General features: G+C 43.7%; 1 protein-coding gene across 3 annotated transcripts in view; it reads left to right on the forward strand.

Annotated features, from left to right (window-relative positions):
- PEMT (phosphatidylethanolamine N-methyltransferase) overlaps window positions 1–13660 on the forward strand; it is a 156889-nt gene extending 143229 nt beyond the window's left edge. For 2 of the 3 annotated variants that reach the window (XM_033914942.1, XM_033914944.1), the window contains exons 6-7: window positions 7374–7448; window positions 12409–13660. In XM_033914942.1, the coding sequence (XP_033770833.1) occupies window positions 7374–7448; window positions 12409–12463 (130 nt within the window). In that variant the 3' untranslated portion in view covers window positions 12464–13660. The remainder of the gene's footprint in view (window positions 1–7373; window positions 7449–12408) is intronic. The other variant, XR_004536508.1, reaches the window with a different exon arrangement.
- The last annotated feature ends 6733 nt before the right edge of the window (window positions 13661–20393 follow it).

The raw sequence follows: 20393 nt of genomic DNA on the forward strand, positions 1-20393 counted from the left end.
GGGGATGGGCAGGGATGGAGATAATTCCTTGCGGGAATGGGTGGGGACGGAGAGGATCCTGACGGGGACGAGTGGGGACGGAGAGGATCCTGACGGGGTCGGGTGGGGACGGAGAGGATCCTAGTGGGGACGGGGGGGATGGGTGGGATTTCTGTCCCCGTGCAACTCTCTACCACAAAGTCCAAGCTGTGCTTCTTTAGCTTCCAGCTGGCTTAGGTCTCTGTCTCTGACCAGGGGGCATTTGCCCTCCCCTAGCACTATTCCTGCCATGTGTGACTGAAGTATTCTGTTAGCTTGATTTTTTTTATGTAGCATTTTGGTTTTTTTCAGTTTTCACAGTAGTGGAGGAGATATTTGTGAAAGGCAAGGGAGACAGGGGTTTTGTTGATCCTTGCTCTATATTATTCGTGTTTATAAAATGACAATTGTACAGACTATTGTCTCTTTTTATACTTTAATAAAATAAGTTCAGTATAAAATCATAACTATTTGAGGCTTGTGCGGGTGGGGACGGGGACCGAGCTTGCGGGACGGAGACAGGAACTGAGCTCGCGGGGATTGAGCTCGCGGGGATGGGGCAGGGACGGTGATAAATTTTTTTCCCTGTGTCATTCTCTAATCATAATCCAGTGCTCCATTTAAAAGAGAGAGGTAACCTGGTCAAATTTTTCTTACTGTGGAGAAGCCCAACAGCTGTGGATCTGTGAATGTGGGATGAGGAGAGCCAAGTAAGAGGGAATTGCAGTAATCCAGTTTAGAGTTGGCCAGAGCCAGCAGAGCACGGTGGAAAGAGCGTACTGATCTAATCTGGTGCAGGGTAGAATGGCAAGAGAACAAACTTGAGAGAAATATCCATGATTTTTTTCTGTGCTCCTGTTTTTGAGATCTAGATGCCTTTTTTTTTTTTTGCCCTAGCCTTTGGATGTTGTGGAAATCTATTAATATGGATTTAGCTCATCTTGTTGTGGATTGCATTCAGGTACAGTAGGGAGTTCATATTGATGTACACTTCTCCCTCCGTATTCGCGAATACAGAAAAAATGCGAAGAACATTTTCCTATGTTATTTGCTATTTTCTATTAAAAGCCATCGTGAATGGGGTGAAACCACGAATAACATGGGAGACCTGGCCTGTTCCTGAAGGAGAGGCAAAGCACGGTGAAGAAAGTGCCGGGAATCGGCGATTTATCTCTGTAAACGCTTGGAATCGGCGATTTCTCTATGCAAGCTGATGTAATTGGGGGGGGGGGGGAGCCAGCAAGCTAAAAACCGCAAATAATCGAAACCACGAATGCTGAAACCGCGACTACGGAGGGAGAAGTGTAACACTTAGCTGTAGCCAAGAAAAGTGGCCTCTCTTAATTTCACCAGACTGTGCTTATCTGCAATTTCCGTATAAATTGGCGGAATGTGTAGTCGTCTGCAGAACTTCAGCATTTGAAGCTGGCTGCTTAGGACCATTGCTAATAGGATGCAAACAAAAAAAACAGCACGGAAGATAGTTGTGCAATTAAGGCATTCAGTGCCCATAAACAGTCATGTAAATTTGTTCTTGTTTCTATAAATCAATCAGGGGACGTGACAAAACATTCATTAAAAGGCGATGGGGGTAAACAGTCAGAAGGCTTTTAAATAGAACATGCTGCTTAATCACAGTGGATCAATCTATAAAAATCACTGATATCAAAACAGAAGGAGACCTGTGAAGACATAAGAATAGCCTTACTGGGTCAGACCAGTGGTCCATCCTCAAGGTGGCCAATCCAGATCAGTGGAACCTGGCAAAACCCCAAAAAGTAGCAACATTCCATGCTACCAATCCAGGGCAAGCAGCGGCTTTCCCCCATGCCTTTCTCAGTAACAGACTATGGACTTTTCCTCCAGGAACTTGTCCAAACCTTTCTTAAAACCAGCTACGCTATCCGCTCTTACCACAACCTCTGGCAACGCATCCAGAGCTTAACTATTCTCTGAGTGAAAAAAATATTTCCTTCTGTTGCTTTTAAAAGTACCTCCCTATAACTTTGAGTGCCCAATAGTCTTCTCTCCTCCGAGTGCTCCATTTCCCATCTGTCCTCATCCAGGTTTCACCTCCCAGAAATACAGATAGCATAACCTATTCTATGTGGGTTGGGCAGCACCTTGGTCTGGAAACAATGTTCCGCCAATGATCTCCGTAGAAGCTTCTGGCTCCCTTTTACTCATCTGTCTTGTAATTTGAGCCAGGTCTGACATTGGAAAGGGTATATTATAGAATGAAAGGAAGAAGGAAGTAAAGGGGTTGGGACTTCTATACCGCTAATTCTGAATGGTTTACACAATCAAAGCAATTTCCTTATTTTAGACAGTGGGAATCGAACTCACAACCTCAGGATGCTGACCACTAGGCCATGCCTCCACTTCCTTCACGTAGGTTAGTGAAAAAGATTTAGTGAAAAGTGCAGGTGGAATTGACAAATTTAGAAACGAACGCCTGAAAAAGCAAAGAGCTGACGTCAAGAGTGGTGGGCCAGCCGCGTGTATGAACTTTTGATACCTGCCTTTATTTTGAGGGGGGGTATTTAATCTGTCCTTTGTGACTGCACAAACCTTATAGGTGTGTGGCAGAAATGTTTCTTCACCGGCCTTTATAAACAAAGCGTGATCATTTCATAACTCACTTGAAGAAGGAGCTGGAACGCTTTGGCGTAATGTTGACTATTGCCGAATGAATCAACGCGGCCCCTCCTTTGTAACAGGTTAAACAAAAATAGGACGTGAAACGTAAACGCCACTGACTTAATGTACAGGACACTGCCAACAAATGGAAACTCCCAAAATAGGGGAATATTTTTTTTTAATGTTTCCAGCTAAGCAACAAGTTAAGAATTTTCCTTTTGGTGCCTTAGCGAGGAAACTAAGTCTTGATGGTGTGATGAGATCTTGAGATGAGACCTGTGTGTCAGGAAAGCACATGGTGAACATCCGCGTCCCAAAGGCCTTGCTAATCCAATTACAGGTTTGACCGCCTGCAGCGAGTCCTAGATTATGTGAAAACCTTTTTATTACACAGAGGGCTAGATTTACTAAGCAAACCAAATGTGTGCCGATCGGTTTGCGACCCGATCACTAACCTCTGTGCCGATCCGATTCCGTTCCGCCCGTGCAAATGAGGGGAAACGACATGCAAAGTGGGCAAGCAGCGATTCACTAAACAAAAACCTTGAACACCGACTGGGCTGGCCGATCAACGAGAAGCAACTGCTGGGGACCAGTCGCTCACGTCCTTTCCGACTGTCCTACCAGCCCTGCAGCCCTGAAATAAACCTACTCTCTGCCTCCCCTGACTCTCCTGCTCTCTGCCGCCCTTCCCTGCAGTGTGAGCCTGTGGTTTTAACCCGCGGGAAGGGAAGGGTGGCAGCAGGATAGTCGGGGCCAGTTTAAAAAAAAACCCCAACAGACAGCAAACGCATGCGCAGACCATCTACAGGCAAAGTAGATGGTCTGCCCAGCAATCTGTGTCTTGAGATGGGGGGCGTGCCTCCGATCACCCCCATTTGCATGAAGATGGTTGGTGGATCGGTCGGCCTGCCTCCAATCGCCCACGGATTAGACACAGATCGGAAGGTTAGTGAATCTAGCCCAGAAACCAACCTCTCAAAATCCCCTCCCCTTCCCTACCTCCCATCGTCCAATTCTCCCCCCACGGAGTAGAATATTCCAGCCTCTAAGACTCAGCTAAAGGTTTTCTTTCATATAAGCCCCTGCCTTTCTCCTTCCTCCCATTCTCTCACCCTCAAAGATTTACATAAAAACACAAGAATAGCCTCATCGGGTCAGACCAAAGGTCCATTTAGGCCAGTATCCTTTTTCCAGTAGTGGCCAATCCAGGTCACTGTTCAAGGCAGAATCCCAAATAGTAACAACATTCTGGAAACCCGAAGAGCAACAAGATTCCAGAATCCCAAATAGCTGCAACATTCTGGAATCCCAAAGAGCAACAAGATTCTAGAATCCCAAATAGCTGCAACATTCTGGAATCCTGAAGAGCAACAAGATTCTAGAATCCCAAATAGCTGCAACATTCTGGAATCCCGAAGAGCAACAAGATTCTAGGATCCCAAATAGCTGCAATATTCTGGAATCCCGAAGAGCAACAAGATTCCAGAATCCCAAATAGCTGCAACATTCTTGAATCCCGAAGAGCAACAAGATTCCAGAATCCCAAATAGCTGCAACATTCTTGAATCCCGAAGAGCAACAAGATTCCAGAATCCCAAATAGCTGCAACATTCTTGAATCCCGAAGAGCAACAAGATTCCAGAATCCCAATAGCTGCAACATTCTTGAATCCCGAAGAGCAACAAGATTCCAGAATCCCAAATAGCTGCAACATTCTGGAATCCCGAAGAGCAACAAGATTCCAGAATCCCAAATAGCTGCAACATTCTGGAATCCCGAAGAGCAACAAGATTCCAGAATCCCAAATAGTTGCAACATTCTGGAATCCCGAAGAGCAACAAGATTCCAGAATCCCAAATAGCTGCAACATTCTTGAATCCCGAAGAGCAACAAGATTCTAGAATCCCAAATAGCTGCAATATTCTGGAATCCCAAAGAGCAACAAGATTCTAGAATCCCAAATAGCTGCAACATTCTGGAATCCCAAAGAGCAACAAGATTCTAGAATCCCAAATAGCTGCAACATTCTGGAATCCCAAAGAGCAACAAGATTCTAGAATCCCAAATAGCTGCAACATTCTGGAATCCCAAAGAGCAACAAGATTCTAGAATCCCAAATAGCTGCAATATTCTGGAATCCCAAAGAGCAACAAGATTCTAGAATTCCAAATAGCTGCAACATTCTGGAATCCCAAAGAGCAACAAGATTCTAGAATTCCAAATAGCTGCAACATTCTGGAATCCCAAAGAGCAACAAGATTCTAGAATCCCAAATAGTTGCAGCATTCTGGAATCCCGAAGAGCAACAAGATTCTAGAATCCCAAGTAGTTGCAACATTCCATGGTACTGATCCCAGGGACAGCAGTGGCTTCCCCCATTTCTGTCTCAATAGCAGACGATGGGCTTTTTCTCCTGCTGTACTTTCATTTACATAAGAATATAAGAACGGTCTGTTTTGTCACGGCCCTAGTGAGATGTCTAGGGCCGCTTAAGATCACTTAAGGCCACTTCAGGGCGAAACCACACCCAGCTTTGGGTGAGCTTAAATGTCCCTAGGCGTCTCCCCGCATCCGTGACAAACGCCTACAGTGTAGGCAGCCTGCCTCAAGGTTTTTGGTAGTTTTTTTTAAATGTGAATCCCAATTGGCTGCCAGATGGCAGTAGGACACCCAGTTATAGAATCTGTGGACAGAGTGTGCAGGGAAAGTGTGCATGGTTATCAAAATCAAATTTCCCCCTCCCTCACCGCTGCTCTCTTCTTCTCTGACATCCTTCTTTCTTCCCCTCACCCTGCACTTTTAAAGACCCAGTACCCCTCCCACACACCCACACCTTAGAAAAGGTCCTTTTTCCCATAGCTAAAGTTATCTATCCACCTTGTGAAACTCAGTGGCTTGATTTAGCTGGTGGTTGGCTGGGGAGTGGAAATTTCAACTCCAGGGATTTAGCCAGCTAATTCCCTTTTGAGACTTGTCTGTCTTCCAATTCAGTTTTCATTTTCTTTAGAGGACAGGGGTGGATGTTAAGAGAAGTCTATATCTTTCAGTGATGGAGAAGCAGAGAGCCAACCCCCTTCCCAAATAACTCCAGTGCTTTTACAATTACTCTACCGTGATAATTTGAGTTAAAAAAAAAAAGCATCCTTTTGGTCCAGGACGAAAGCAAATAAATCCAGCACAGGAGTGTTAGATAGTGGAAAACCAGGATCAATTTTATGAGGCGAAATATAATTACCAAAAATATAACCATACCCTGGGGGTGGTTATTGCTCAAGAGTTTAATCTAGAATTGACTGATTTATTGTTCTTGTTGGCTGGCTGCTGTTTGAAAACATGTTTTGTTATCGATGTGTACCCAGAAAGGAAACAAAATAAACCTAGCAGATCTCACTAAGATTATTAATATTCCCAGGAAGGAGCTTTGGATAATGGGATTTTTTTTTTTTTCCATTAGCTTTTGTGTTAATTTTTTTTATATATAATTTGTTCTCTCATCGGGTCCCTTTGCGCCTCCAGAAGGAACATTGCATACTTTTCTTTTGAATGTAATCTGATTGCAAATTGTGAATTTCATGTCCTTTGATTCATTTGAATGAAATTTGTGTACTGCAGCATACATGGCTAGAACACGCGTGTAGACATGCTTTAAAGCAGAAACCTGGCTGTCTAGGAAGTTCTTTTTTACCCAGAGGGTGGTAGACACATGGAACACATGTTAATAATCATTTGTATTCGGGGGGGGGGGGAGGGTTCAGAGGTCAAGGCAGATGACTTTAAAATATGCAGTGTCACCTCAGTAACAACTACAAAAATAGACAAATATAGCCCCTCCCATTTTACTAAGCCGCAATAGCTTTTTTTTAGCGCAGGGAGCTGCGCTGCTCCTGACACTCATAGGCTCCCTGCACTAAAGGGCCATAGTGCAAAATATAGATAACAGATATAAATTCTCAAAACGGACACATTTTGATCACTAAATTGAAAATAAAATCATTTTTCCTACCTTTTTGTCTGGTGATTTCACGAGTCTCTGGTTGCACTTCTTCTGTAAATCTGTAAATATTTCTTTCTGACCCCTCCCCTTTTCTTTCTCCCTCCCCCCCTCTTTATTTCTGTCTTTCTCTCTTCCCCTGCCTGCCTGTCTTCCTTTCTCTTTCCCCCTGCCTGCCTGTCTTTCTTTCTCTCTCCCCCCCCCGTCCCCCAAGCCATTGCACCAATTTCTCCACTTCCACGATTCTTTCTCTCTCCTTGCCCCACCCCACCACGCCGATTTCTCCCTGCTTCCTCCGAGCCAGGCCTGGCATGTACAAGCGCCAGGCCAAAAAGCCTTCACCTCCTACGTCAATTCTAACGTCAGAGAGGAAGTTCTAGGCAGCGATTGGCTGGCCCAGAACATCCTCTCCAATGTCAGAATTGACTTCGAAGGTGAAGGCTTGTGGGTCCGGCGCTTGTACACGCCAGGCCTGACTCAGGGAGACAGGAAGAACAAGATCGCAAAGGCAATGCAATCAGCTTGTGTTGCCTTTGCAATCTACTGGACGATCTCGATCGACCTTTTGGGCACCCCTGGTCTACAATATCAGCCTTGAACCGTTATATTCAAAAGGGAAAAGATAATTGTTCTTCCATTTACTAGAGTATAAGAAGTAATTATGCCAACTGCAGATCTGTTTGTGACTTGAAATGATTCTTTCTGTTTCTCTGGAAAACAGGAACGCATGTCCAGCTGGCCTTATCCTGACAGCAATAGTGGCTCTTGCTTACAAGATTGCTATTTTGTTTGAGGGGTAAGTAAACTTTGTAAGTAAAGCTCTTTAAGAGCTTGTTGAGGAGCTCCCTGTGAAAGACCTATGTTGGATATTTAGTGAGTTTTCTAGCCCAGAACAGGTTACAGCGAGACATTCACAAAGTTTCGAAGCATACAAATAGGGTACATTCACATTACATTTCCATAAGGTACATTCACATTACATTTCCATAAGGTACATTCACATTACATTTCCATAAGGTACATTCACATTACATTTCCATAGGGTGCATTCATATTGTATTGCCCTAGGACTAAGACATATAAATAGGGTACATTCACATTACATTTCCATAAGGTACATTCACATTACATTTCCATAAGGTACATTCACATTACATTTCCATAGGGTACATTCACATTACATTTCCATAGGGTGCATTCGTATTGTATTGCCCTAGGACTAAGACATACAAATAGGGTACATTCACATTACATTTCCATAAGGTACATTCACATTACATTTCCATAAGGTACATTCACATTACATTTCCATAGGGTACATTCACATTACATTTCCATAAGGTACATTCACATTACATTTCCATAGGGTGCATTCATATTGTATTGCCCTAGGACTAAGACATATAAATAGGGTACATTCACATTACATTTCCATAAGGTACATTCACATTACATTTCCATAAGGTACATTCACATTACATTTCCATAGGGTGCATTCGTATTGTATTGCCCTAGGACTAAGACATACAAATAGGGTACATTCACATTACATTTCCATAAGGTACATTCACATTACATTTCCATAGGGTACATTCACATTACATTTCCATAAGGTACATTCACATTACATTTCCATAGGGTGCATTCATATTGTATTGCCCTAGGACTAAGACATATAAATAGGGTACATTCACATTACATTTCCATAGGGTGCATTCATATTGCATTGCCATAGGACTAAGGCATACAGGGATCCAAGATGGCGGAAAGGACAGCCAGCTGAGCGTCCTGGCTCGAACTTCGATCGAGTATTTGGCTTATTTTGTCCTTCCCTAAGAGGATTTACCTTTACATTGCCGAAAAGAAGGGGCTGAAGCGCCGCTGTAGCCTCGCAGCGCCCCGACCCTGCTAGAATCAGCAATAGCGAAGATCTAATTCACAGGACGCAGGAAGTGTCGGCGGTGGCGTGGGTTACCCCGTTGGAGGCTGTCGACGGCGAGCAGGAGGTGGTCTCCCCGGGACTGGAGATCTCATTGAGTCCCTACGCCAGAGCACCTCCCCCCTCTTCCCCAGACCGCCAGCTCCCTTCGGGTGGAGGAGCCATCGGATGATGGTGAGCTCCTGTCCCGTGAGGCTTTGGACACCAGACAGGGGAGACTGGATTCGGACTCCTGTTTGGAGAGTCCTGTGCTGGCTGAGGGCTTTAACTGCAGGAGGGAGCACAGCTCTCAGGCGAACAGCTTCCAGGAGGACAGGTCAGTTGTATTAAATCCTCCAATTTTGCTTGAAAAATCTTTTACAATTGAGAAACCCCGAGAAATAACTCTTTGAGGCGATATGGGACCTGGTGGCGGACCTGGCACAATCTCTTAAACCTCAAATTAGCCAACTTGAACAGAAATTAAACACTCACGAAACATATATTAAAACTTTACAAACTGATATGCAGGAGCTCAAAGACTCAAAAGATGCCACTAAACAACTTACTGAAACACTAATGAGAGATAATATAAATATGAGAAGAAAACTGGAAGCCTTGGATAACCTCTCTCGTAATAACAATCTCAGATTAATTAATTTTCCTAGAGTGGTAACAATACCTCCGAGAGACATGATAAAAAGGTATATCAGAAGACTTGTTTCCACCGTTTAATCAGGTTTGTTATTTGCCCACACAAAGGGTTGAAGGACAACATAAAAAAAATACAGACAACACAAGAGGTTCAACGGGATTTAAATGTTTCGTTGATGTTGGAACAGTCAGATAAGGAAATAACTTCGCAATGTTGCCTTGGCACCAGATAAAAACTGGTTGCTGAGACTTTCCTTCAAAAACAAGTTAAAAGAATTCTTGGGATTTAGAATACAAATGTTTCCGGATCTGGCACGAGATACCCAGAATCATCAACCTGAATTTTTGATTTTGAAACCGGGAGTTATTGCTCTTGGAGCTTCCTTCTTTCTACGTCACCCATGTAAATGTGTGATACTGTATCAGAAACAAAAATATGTTTTCTTTGATCCTACACAACCTGAAAGCTGGGAGAACAACACGAGTGCTCAATGTTTAATTTGGTCACTTCCTTCAGCTGATTGTCTCCGTTTTCCTTTCTTTATATTTCTATGATCTATATCACTATGCTCGCTGTTCTACTTCTTGGATTCATGATTTGAGGTCTCGATTGTGGTTAATCTAAATTGGGAAATTTATATTCTTTGATTAGCTCCCCCTTTCTGTACAAGTGTATACTTGATATGTTTTTGAAAAATGACCAAAAAAAAAAGGACTAAGGCATACGAATAGAGTACATGCACGTTACATTTATATAGGGTACATTCACATTGTATTGCCCTAAGACTAAGGCATACAAATAGGGTACATTCACATTACATTTATATAGGGTACATTCACATTGTATTGCCTTGCCTTAAGACTAAGGTATACGAATAGGGTACATTCATGTTACATTTCCATAGGGTACATTCACATTGTATTGCCCTAAGACTAAGGCATACAAATAGGGTACATTCACATTACATTTCCATAGGGTACATTCACATTGCATTGCCTTAAGACTAAGGTATACAAATAGGGTACATTCATGTTACATTTCCATAAGGTACATTCACATTGCATTGCCTTAAGACTAAGGTATACGAATAGGGTACATTCATATAAATTTCCATAGGGTACATTCACATTGTATTGCCCTAGGACTAAGGCATACGAATAGGGTACATTCACATTACATTTCTATAGGGTGCATTCACATTGTACTGCCCTAGGACTAAGGTATACGAATAGGGTACATTCACATTACATTTCTATAGGGTGCATTCACATTGTACTGCCCTAGGACTAAGGGTACATTCACACTTCACTAGAGATAAAGATAAGGAATATAGCAGCTTATTCATAATATATTGCCGGCACAACGTGTTGTACTCGACATGTACTCGATCTAAGCATATAGAGATGCCATCTTATGGGGTTAGAGTAAGTCTCCCCATATTTGAGACAAGGATTGAGTTGACAGTGGTATGCTCTCCCCTGAGCTGGAGATATGGGGCTAGTGGGACCTTGAGCTGTTGGGAAGGAACCCGTAGGGAACAGCGTTCCCTAGTCAGTAATGTGGCTTAGTGGGCAGTTTTGGTTGCATACTGTTGAGTCTGGTCATTGGGGTTCCAAGGCAGGGATTTCGGGAGCTGCTTTCCAGTTTTTGGTGGCATACTGTTAAAGCCTGGTCGTTGGGGGGTCTCAAGGTGGTTTGTTAAGTTACTTGACTTTTCCCCAGGCAAGGGGAAAGAGTGAAGGAACCATGGTATTTCTCTACTGTAAAAAGGCAGTGGGAACGGACAAGGAACACTCCATTGAAGAACACTGTTGTAAAACCAACTTGTTTATTTCAGAAAAGGACACAAGCAGAAGCTGTGGACCCGACACAGCACTATATTTCAGCCTCTGTGGCGTATATGTTCGCAGATGACAGGTCTGGGATAAAACAAAGCTCAGTCCAACTAACTTGCCAGAGTAACCAAAATCACTGAAAAGCTATGGATGCATTTTCAAAAAAAGGAGTGTTCATTGTCCATTCCCACTTGTCACATGCTAAATTGTAGACCTGGCAACTAGGTTTCAATGCCAAAAAATGCAAAGTCATGCACCTTGGCAGCCAAAATCCATGCAAGACTTACACCCTTAATGGTGAGATCCTAGCGAGGACTGTAGCAGAACAAGACTTAGGGGTGATCATCAGTGAAGACATGAAGACTGCCAATCAAGTGGAGAAAGCTTCATCTAAGGCTAGACAAATCATAGGTTGTATACGTAGGAGTTTCGTTAGCCGTAAGCCCGAAGTCATAATGCCATTGTATAGATCCATGGTGAGACCCCATCTGGAATACTGTGTACAATTCTGGAGGCCACATTACCGCAAAGATGTGCTGAGACTTGAGTCGATCCGGATGGTCTCGGGTCTCAAGGATCTCCCGTATGAGGAACGGCTGGATAAATTGCTGCTTTTAGCTGTTTGTAAGAGAAGAAAGAAACTATAATATATTCAGTAGGACAGGAGCAATCGCTCAAGAATCAGCTGTCCTGGGATAAAAATCTTTGCACTAGGGAATTTTCTTTGTCGTCCTCATGTAATTCAGGTTACCAGACGTCTGGATTCCCCTGGACATGTCCTCCTTTTGAGGACATGTCCGGGGGTTCGGACGGCTTTTCAAAACGTGGGGATGGGTAGAACTGGCCGGGCCTGGGTGGTGGGTCTAGGGGGTCCGGATTTTGCTGACGTAAAATCTGGTAACCCTACATGTAATCTTAGATTACCTTGAGATACTTGGGGAACCCCTTTCTAAACCTGGTTTCTGGTAGCTAAATCAGAGAGACTGAGCTGCCTCAGAAGGTGGGCGTGGTCTCTGTCATAATACACAGGTTTTTCCCAGGACTATCCGCCTCCGAGTTTACAGTGCCATAGCGTGACCGGTCATTAAGACATGCCGCGGTTAACACATCCCCTGGTTCCAAGCCGTCATGTAAATGTCAAGGTCAGACTGACATTTGGGTTTACCTTAGTGTTACCAGTAGCACCTAAGCCAGCCCAGGTGGCCAAAAATGAGACTGGAATATTGTTTGCTTTGCATGTCTTGGGTGTCTTCCTGAGTGTCTGATGCAAGGGAGAGATAAGTAGCAGATAATCTTATCACTTGATGGTTTCTAGTTGACATTTCTCTTTTTTTTTTTTTCCTACCAGGCCTTTCACTGAGGAAATTTATCGGCTGAAACAAAACTCTGCGAAGAATAAATAACGGCAGATGTGTTTGTAGAGCACAGAGGACAAAGTGCTTCATCTACTTTGCAGACACCTCCAGATAATCTGACTGGAGAAGACAAATGTCATCTTCTTTTTCGAGATGCTAAGACCCCCCCCCCCCCCCAGCTCACCCACCTTGACCTTCAGTGCTTCACTGCCCCCCCCAGAGCCCCTGAAACATGCAGTGCACCTGCCTTTGACTGGATGTGAGCCCAGAGGAAACGCGCAGCTCTCCCCCACGACGCACCTTCATGCATGTACAGAGGGATCAGCCCCGGCTCGTGTAGGCCCAGCACTTTTATTTAAGCAAACATAGCCTTGCTTTTTTAGCTTTGTATTCGGTTGAGACTATTGGGGGGGGGGGAGGAAGTTCTCATCTCTTTTGGCAGAGACCCATTCGCCAAGAGTTGCCTCCGGCACTCTTCCAGTTATTAGGTTTCCAGGTAATGAAAGTGTGTTGCTAAGCTCGCTCCAGGGTCACCAGCTGACTCCAGATTTATCTTTTTTTTTTTTTTTTCTTCTTTTCCAGGGCAGGTAAAACCATTCTTGTTTTTACTGCCGGGGCCTAGCATGGAGTTGCAGTTCAGGTTTCCTTCACAGCACCTGTTTGCATGCATTGGAGAGCAAATGAAGACTGAATATATATTTATTTTTAAAACGTCTAGGCCGTCTATATCCAGACGGTTTCTATAAAAACATACAGGACAAGAAAACAGTTATGTACCATAAAGCTGTCCCATCATTACATTTTCTCCTCCAGGTTGACCTGCTACTTGAACTGAATAACAATTCCCTTACACAAATGCTGGTACAGTTGCATTTTTAATCATTTCTGAAACTTCACCCTGTCGGCACCCAAGACGCAGTTGACTTAACTGTGCACTCCCACGTTTTTAACACCTGCAATACAAAAAGTAGCTGCACTAGTCTCAGCATATCGCACTTGAAGCCACCGTATCAAGTAACGTAACATTTTCTGACCTCAAAGATCTACCAGGGCAGTATAACGCCAGCAATTGTTTTAAAGTACAGTGGTAGGGGGGAGATAGAAGAGTCTGATGTACCATCGAAATCACTTTGTAATGTTCTTGATGCATCTCCTGGCCCTGCGAGGGTGGAACCAGTGGATGTTGCCTGCTCTGCCTCATTTGACGGCACAGAAGTGTCTCGATTAAATGGCTTGAACCCTAGTCAATAAAATCCTATGTGGCGTGATATTCTGTCCGAAGGCAGATGGTGTTGCAGTAGTTGAACCTGGTTAATTTTTAAAGATTTATCGTGTGATTTTTGAGTCAGAAAATTCCATTTCTTGCCATTGAGAATGATTATAAGCCTGTTTATCCGAGCCTAATCTTCAAAGCAATTTACACAGGCACAAGAGGATCCTGCCTGCTTAAACCACCTATGGCCACCTCTCAATACGCAGAGGCACTAGCCTGGGCAGTGCCACTCAATATTGACTTCAGTTGCCATTTAGATGGGGGACGGTGGTGGGGAGGAGCCAGTGGTTTTGCAGAAGCTGACACTGACTGCTACCAGCATAAAGATTTTTTTAGGGGGGAGGGATCTCTTGGAGAGATAATGGTTTCTGCGGATGGGCAGACTAGATGGGCCATTTGGCCTTTATCTGCCATCATGTTTCTATAACCATAAAGTTCTATGACATCACAATGCAGGTGTAAAGAGCCTTAGCCTATAGGAAGAGGAGATGCAAATGTTATGAGCCTTAGCCAATAGGGAGAGGAGGAGATAGTGGATACTGCAGATGGGCCATTTGGCCTTTATCTGCCATCATGTTTCTATAACCATAAAGTTCTATGACCTCACAAAGCAGGTGTAAAGAGCCTTAGCCAATAGGAAGAGGAGGAGATAGTGGATGCTGTAGATGGTCCAGTGTGGCATTGGGCACAGCTGCTATAGCCATTTTCTCAAGCCAGCCACCAGGTGCAAAGGTAGGGGGAGGGGCTTCAACATGGTGCAGGCTGGGAAGGAGGGGGATTGTGGGTAATAGAAATATGATGCAGGTCCCAACTGAACAGCTGGAACCACATAAGCTCCAGCAGACCCTGTAGCTCTGGTTATTCACTGCCTGTGCCCACCTATTACCCAGCGCTGAATATCTGGGCCCCTCCCCCACCCTCTTCTCTGCCCCACCCCCTCATCCTGTATGCACACACCCCTTCCGTTCCTCCAAACCTCTTTAATGTTCCGGGCGTGAGCAGCAACTGCTCACACCAGCATTGATGACTCCTCTGACGTCACTTCCTAAGCACGGGTCCAGGAAGTGACATCAGAGGAAGAGCCAACACTGGCGCGAGCAGCAGGTTGAGGTTGCTGCTCGCACCGGGAACATTAAAGAGGTATTGGGTAAGGAGTGTGTGGTAGTGGGGGGGGCGCCTAGGGTGGACCCCCCCCCCCTTGTAGTATGCCACTAACCAAGGCTAAATTAGCCGGCGCTGGTCAGTGTTTTAAAAAAAATGAAGATTACTGCTGGTTAAATATTGGTCAGATCATAGGTGTTGGAACGGGGGAGGCTACAGGAACTCCCCAAAAATTGGCAGTCACAAGAGTCCGTCATGGCTCTACTACCCCACCTTCCTCTCCCCGACCGCTGTCATTTGATATCTTTGCGCAGTGTTAGCGAGAAAGCCTGCCCCGGAACTCTTCATTCTGCAGCGTCCCGTCTAAGCGGGAACAGGAAGTCGCTGCAGAGAGAGGTTGTGGCACAAGATCCTGCTGGTGCTAGGGTGGAGCTTTTGCCCCCCCCCCCAAACAAAAAAGCATTCCGCTGCCTATGGTTCAGATAAGTGTCCAGCTGGGCTTATGAGGGGTTGAGAGACCTTAAATGAGAAAAGAATCGTCTGTCATTATCTAACAGTGATCTGGAGTGTATTAATGCGGCTTTGAGAGCTAAGGAACGAAACTCATTAATCTGGTTCTGATTCTAATATAGTGGGCACAGGGAGTTTGCAGTTCTACTGCGAGTAGGGTTAGCATATGGCTCCAGAAACAAAGAGGACGGATTGGGACATCAGTGGAAGTAAAACCCGGATGTCTCAATCCGTCCTCCTTCTTCTGGAGTCATAAGCTAACCCTACCTGCGAGGATTCTCATTTCTCAGCTCACCCAGGTCCAAACAGAGAGGGTTGATCCAGGGCTGCAGGACTGGCAATCTCGTCCTGTTCAGCTTGGGGAAATCCAAACTCTGGCCTGATTGACTTAAGAGTTTTCTGTTAGCACAGAATGGGGAAAAGTCCATTTGGAATATGGCACTTGATTTCATTCCCATGCAGGGTAAAACCAGGACTGGATCAACTATTTTAGGCTGAGGTAAGAGAGATCATAAATACATAATATTTACTAATGCAACCAAGCAACCGCATGTCGTGTTTTAAGGTATCACACCAGAAACATTTCTGTGCCAGATTCCAACTATGTATTTCAAAGCACAAGTATTCAGTGTCTCAAAGGGGTCCAAAAATCGCACTTTAGAAGGTACAAAAGAGGTTCTTGTTAAATCTGAAATGTTTAAAGTTTCAAACATTTTGATCCCTGATGCTGGCATTTTGGCAAACTAGGGCGTTTTTTTCAGCGTGTCACCCATCGCTATTTATCCAAGGCTTTTTTCTTTTGATAATTTTCCCCTTTATCAAAAGTGGACCCCTGACGAAGGTTAGTCCGAAACACGGACCGTGTTGGGTCCCTTACCTGGTAAAAGATTTAATCAAAGATTTACTTGTCATAATAAAGTCTGCCTGCATTGTGTACAAGGTCTGCAGTTTTTTGGTTTGTTTGTTCTATTTTGGCAAACTAGGCCTTTCGCAAGGGGAACCATGGAGTGCTTGAAACCAAAAAAGAAACCAATTCAAAACAAAGTCTGTAGTATTAGCACAAAATTCCATATTCGGGTAACTGCATGGCTAGTCTCGCTTGCAAACTGGGTGACGGCTTCAATAAAACACTGTTCGCATCCATCCATCGTGCAAGTGCTCCACCCCAGCTGCAATGTGATACCAAAGTGGCTTCAGGTTTCTTTATGCAGCCCAACGCTTATGTTCTATCAGGCGGATCTTCAAAGTCCAAATTGTTTTGCCCACATAAAATGTGGTAACTGGCAGGGACCAATGATCAAATAAGCCAACTCTTTGGTCTCGCAAGGGCTTGCAAACTTCAGTTTTAGGGTATGATTTTTAGTTCAAACAGTTTATTAAATTTTTATAACAGGCAAAATAAAACTGAGAACTATAAAAAAATATAACCTACAAGTGATATTGTCATTGTCAGACGGGAAGAAATGCTACAATAATTATCAGTTTAATGATAATAATAATTTATTTTTATATACCACCATACCCGAAAGTTCTAGGCGGTTTACAACAATTAAGCATGGTACATACAATACAAAACAATTTTAAAATGGAATAAAAAATGTTACGGTAAATGATAAGATACATTAAGAAACCAGCCTATTGAATAATTGATTTTCTGAAATCAAGATAAGAGGAGGCTTCTGACAGTTTTGGCAAGCCATAAATTCAGTTTGGCCGCCTGAAAAGAAAAGGTTCTCTCAAGGAATCTTTTGCATTGACAGGATTTTATTGAGGGATATGCAAACAAGTGTAACTCAGAGTAAAATAAGAGATAAGATAGTCTGGAAGCATGCCAAATGCTGTTTGATAGCAGAAATATAATTACACTTCTAGTGAGTATGAAATGGGGTGTCAGATATGACCAGTCTAAGCGAGAGCGCTTCAACGGTCTGTCAATTCTTCATACATCCCCAATCATTATAATGTAATACTTTTTTTTATAAACAAAATTTTTTATTTAATTTTTTCACTGTCATATTTATCGGTGCATCTATCTGAAGTTTTTAAAGAACTTATCTTTAAAAAGCTGTATCTTCATTCCATTGTAAGTAATGGTGGAACATATCTTTTATTCCAACGTTCAATTCAATACTCCCCTCTGCCAACGCGTTTCGCAGAGCTTTATCAAGGCTAGGGGCACTACATAATTGAAGATATCCTAATTGTGTTGTCAAGCGGCTTCTGAAAAAACATTGACAACACAATTTATAACCAGAATGCTTACTCCTTATAACTCATCCCGGTCTCTCCGCTCAACTTCTCATAACCTCCTAACGATTCCATCCCTGAAAATTATAGGCACAAGAAGACACGATATGTTTTCGGTCATGGCCCCTCAACTGTGGAACTCTTTACCACAGTACATCAGAGATAAAAAAGATCTTTCATCTTTTAAAAAAATCCTAAAAACTTATCTTTTTAAAGATGCATTCAGCCTCTCACTCACTGACCTGAAATCTTAGGGAGGGTTTTTTGGGGGTTTTTTAAAATATTTTTACCCTTCCTTTCGTTTACTTCCCTCCTGCTTTTCACTCTAACAAAGAATTGTAACTTTTCCCCCTACCCTCCACGATTCATGTTAGTTTTGTTTTGTAAGTCTGATATTATTTTATTGTATCCGCTACCCTTTTTTTTATAAGTTGTACATCGCTTAGGAAATTAAATAAGCGATTCATCAAATATTAATAAAAACTTGAAACTTTAGACCAAAAATAAGGCGGACAGCCGTATTCTAAACCACCCTCAATTTTCTGAGAATTTTCTTGAAAGCACTCAAAAGCCGCGTTAGGGCCTCAATGCGCGGAATAGCGTGCGCTTGCCGCTACCGCCTCCTTATGAGCAGGTGGTAGATTTTCGGCTAGCACGCACTATAGCACGTGCTAATCCGGTGCGTGCGTTAAAAACGCTAGCGCATCTTTGTAAAAGGAGCCCATGATGTTACAGTAATCAAGAATACTCAGAATGGAAGATTGAACTAACAGACGAAAAGAAGCTTCGTCAAAGTACTTCTTAATGGTGCGGAGTTTCCAAAGCACCGAGATTAACAGAAACAGTTTTAGGGTTTGATTAATTTTCAGCAGAAGAACATCTCCAGGCAGTGACGGTGGACGCCCTGAGTAATTCCAAATAACCAGATGTACAAGAAAAGATGACAAAGGTGGACCGTATAACAAATAGGCAATGCCTTGAATTCTGAATATATCTGTAAAGCAAAGCAGTGTTTTAAAATGATTTTTATTTTTATAAAGTCTGTAATAAAAGTGCGAGAGGTTTGTCAGGCAGTCCATGGATTTACGGAATTAGTTCTGGGAGAAAAAATTGGCTGTCGCATCCTGTTATATTTGTCTTTTAATAGTTTCTGTTTCACAAACAAGAATCTCCCATAAACTTTTCTCAAAACACAACTGACAAGCTAAAGGTAGTGTGCGGCTAAATATCGCCACAGCTGGTGATGAGGCTCCCACCCGGTTAAATTGTTTAGTATATCAGTTGGTATGTAGTCATGCCCAACTCTTGTGATTATTGGAGTAGGTGATTAGATATCATCTATTCTTTTTTGTACTGAGTTGACAAAACAGTGCATTACAGTAAAGACTAAATTATGCCCTGTAGCGTAGTAAAGGAGGGGGGTCTGCCCCGGGCACTGGCACCTCTCCTTCAACCTCTTGCCACACGCCTTCCCTCTGATACCCCAGACATCAACCCTCCCCCCTCGCCTTCTGATCTCCCTGACCCCACAAAATCTTGGTGGACTGAGGGGGTCAGATCAGCCCCCCCAGCTCAACAACCCTCCACCCCTATCACCCTTCCCCATATTTTTCGTTGAAAATCAGGCAGGAGGGGATGCCTTGAAGGGCTGCCTTTTCAAAATAATGGCCCTTCCCCCCCTCCCCATACATCCTGGATGCACTGGAAGGGGCCTTAGGCACCTGAGCCAATCATGACCTTAGGCCCCCTTCAGGACATGCCAGTGATGCATTAGGAGGAGCCTAAGGCCCCTACCCTAGGGGAAGGACCTTAGGCGTCTGAGCCATTCGGGATCATAATAATAATAAATAATAATAATAACAGCTTATATACCGCAATACCGTGAAGTTCTATGCGGTTTACAAAGATTAAGCAAAGGTACAAATTGATTGACTTTAAGAGGGGAGGAAGAAAGAGGGTTAATAGGACAGGAAATCCATTTTTGAGGAGATCATAGGCCCCTTCCAGTGTATCCAGGATGCACCGGGAGGCGGAAAGGCCACCTAGACTACAGCAACCTCCTCACTGGCCGTCTGCTAAACTTATCTTCCCTTCAATCTGTTCAGAACTCTGCTGCATGCCTCATATTCTGCCAATGTTGCTATAGCCACATTATCCCTCTTCTCACGTCATTTCATTTACTCCCTCCATTTTTGCATATGGTTCAAATTCTTACTAACTTACAAGTGTATTCGCTCTGCAACCCCTTGGTATCTCCTCTCTTCCCCCCCCCCCTCGGGTACTCCATTGGGTAAATCTCTTTCATATCTGTACCCTTCTCAACGGCCAACTCCAGACTCCGTCCCTTCTACTTTGCTGCACCGTATGCCTGGAACAAACTGCCTGACTCAGTACTTCAAGCTCCGTCTTTGGCAGTCTTCCAATCCAGTTTCGAAGCCCACTTCTTTGAAGCTGCTTCAAATCCAAACTCCAACCCACCTTCTAAGCACCAAGATCCGTGTTACCATTCCCTCTGTAGTTCCCCCATCTGATGCACCGTCTTGTGTTGCTTGACTACGTTGTCAGCTCTTTGGAGCGGGGACGGTCTCTTCTGTGTTTTGATGTACAGTGCTGCTTATGTCTGGAGACCCGGAAGTCCTGGTGTCATTCCCATTTCCACTAGTCTCTTTGAGACTGTAAGCAACTCTCTTAGCTCTGTGGACTGAGACAGAGGCTGGAAGCTTTTCAGCACGGGGGGGTCTTGTATGGGACCAGTATTAGGCACCATGATTGAGCAAGACATTAATAATAATAGGTAAAACTTTCAAGCTGAGAATTTTAAGGATTACAGAAAATGTCATTGGCTGG

The sequence above is a fragment of the Geotrypetes seraphini genome, chromosome 11 (genome assembly GCF_902459505.1).
Source record: "Geotrypetes seraphini chromosome 11, aGeoSer1.1, whole genome shotgun sequence".
Taxonomy (NCBI): domain Eukaryota; kingdom Metazoa; phylum Chordata; class Amphibia; order Gymnophiona; family Dermophiidae; genus Geotrypetes; species Geotrypetes seraphini.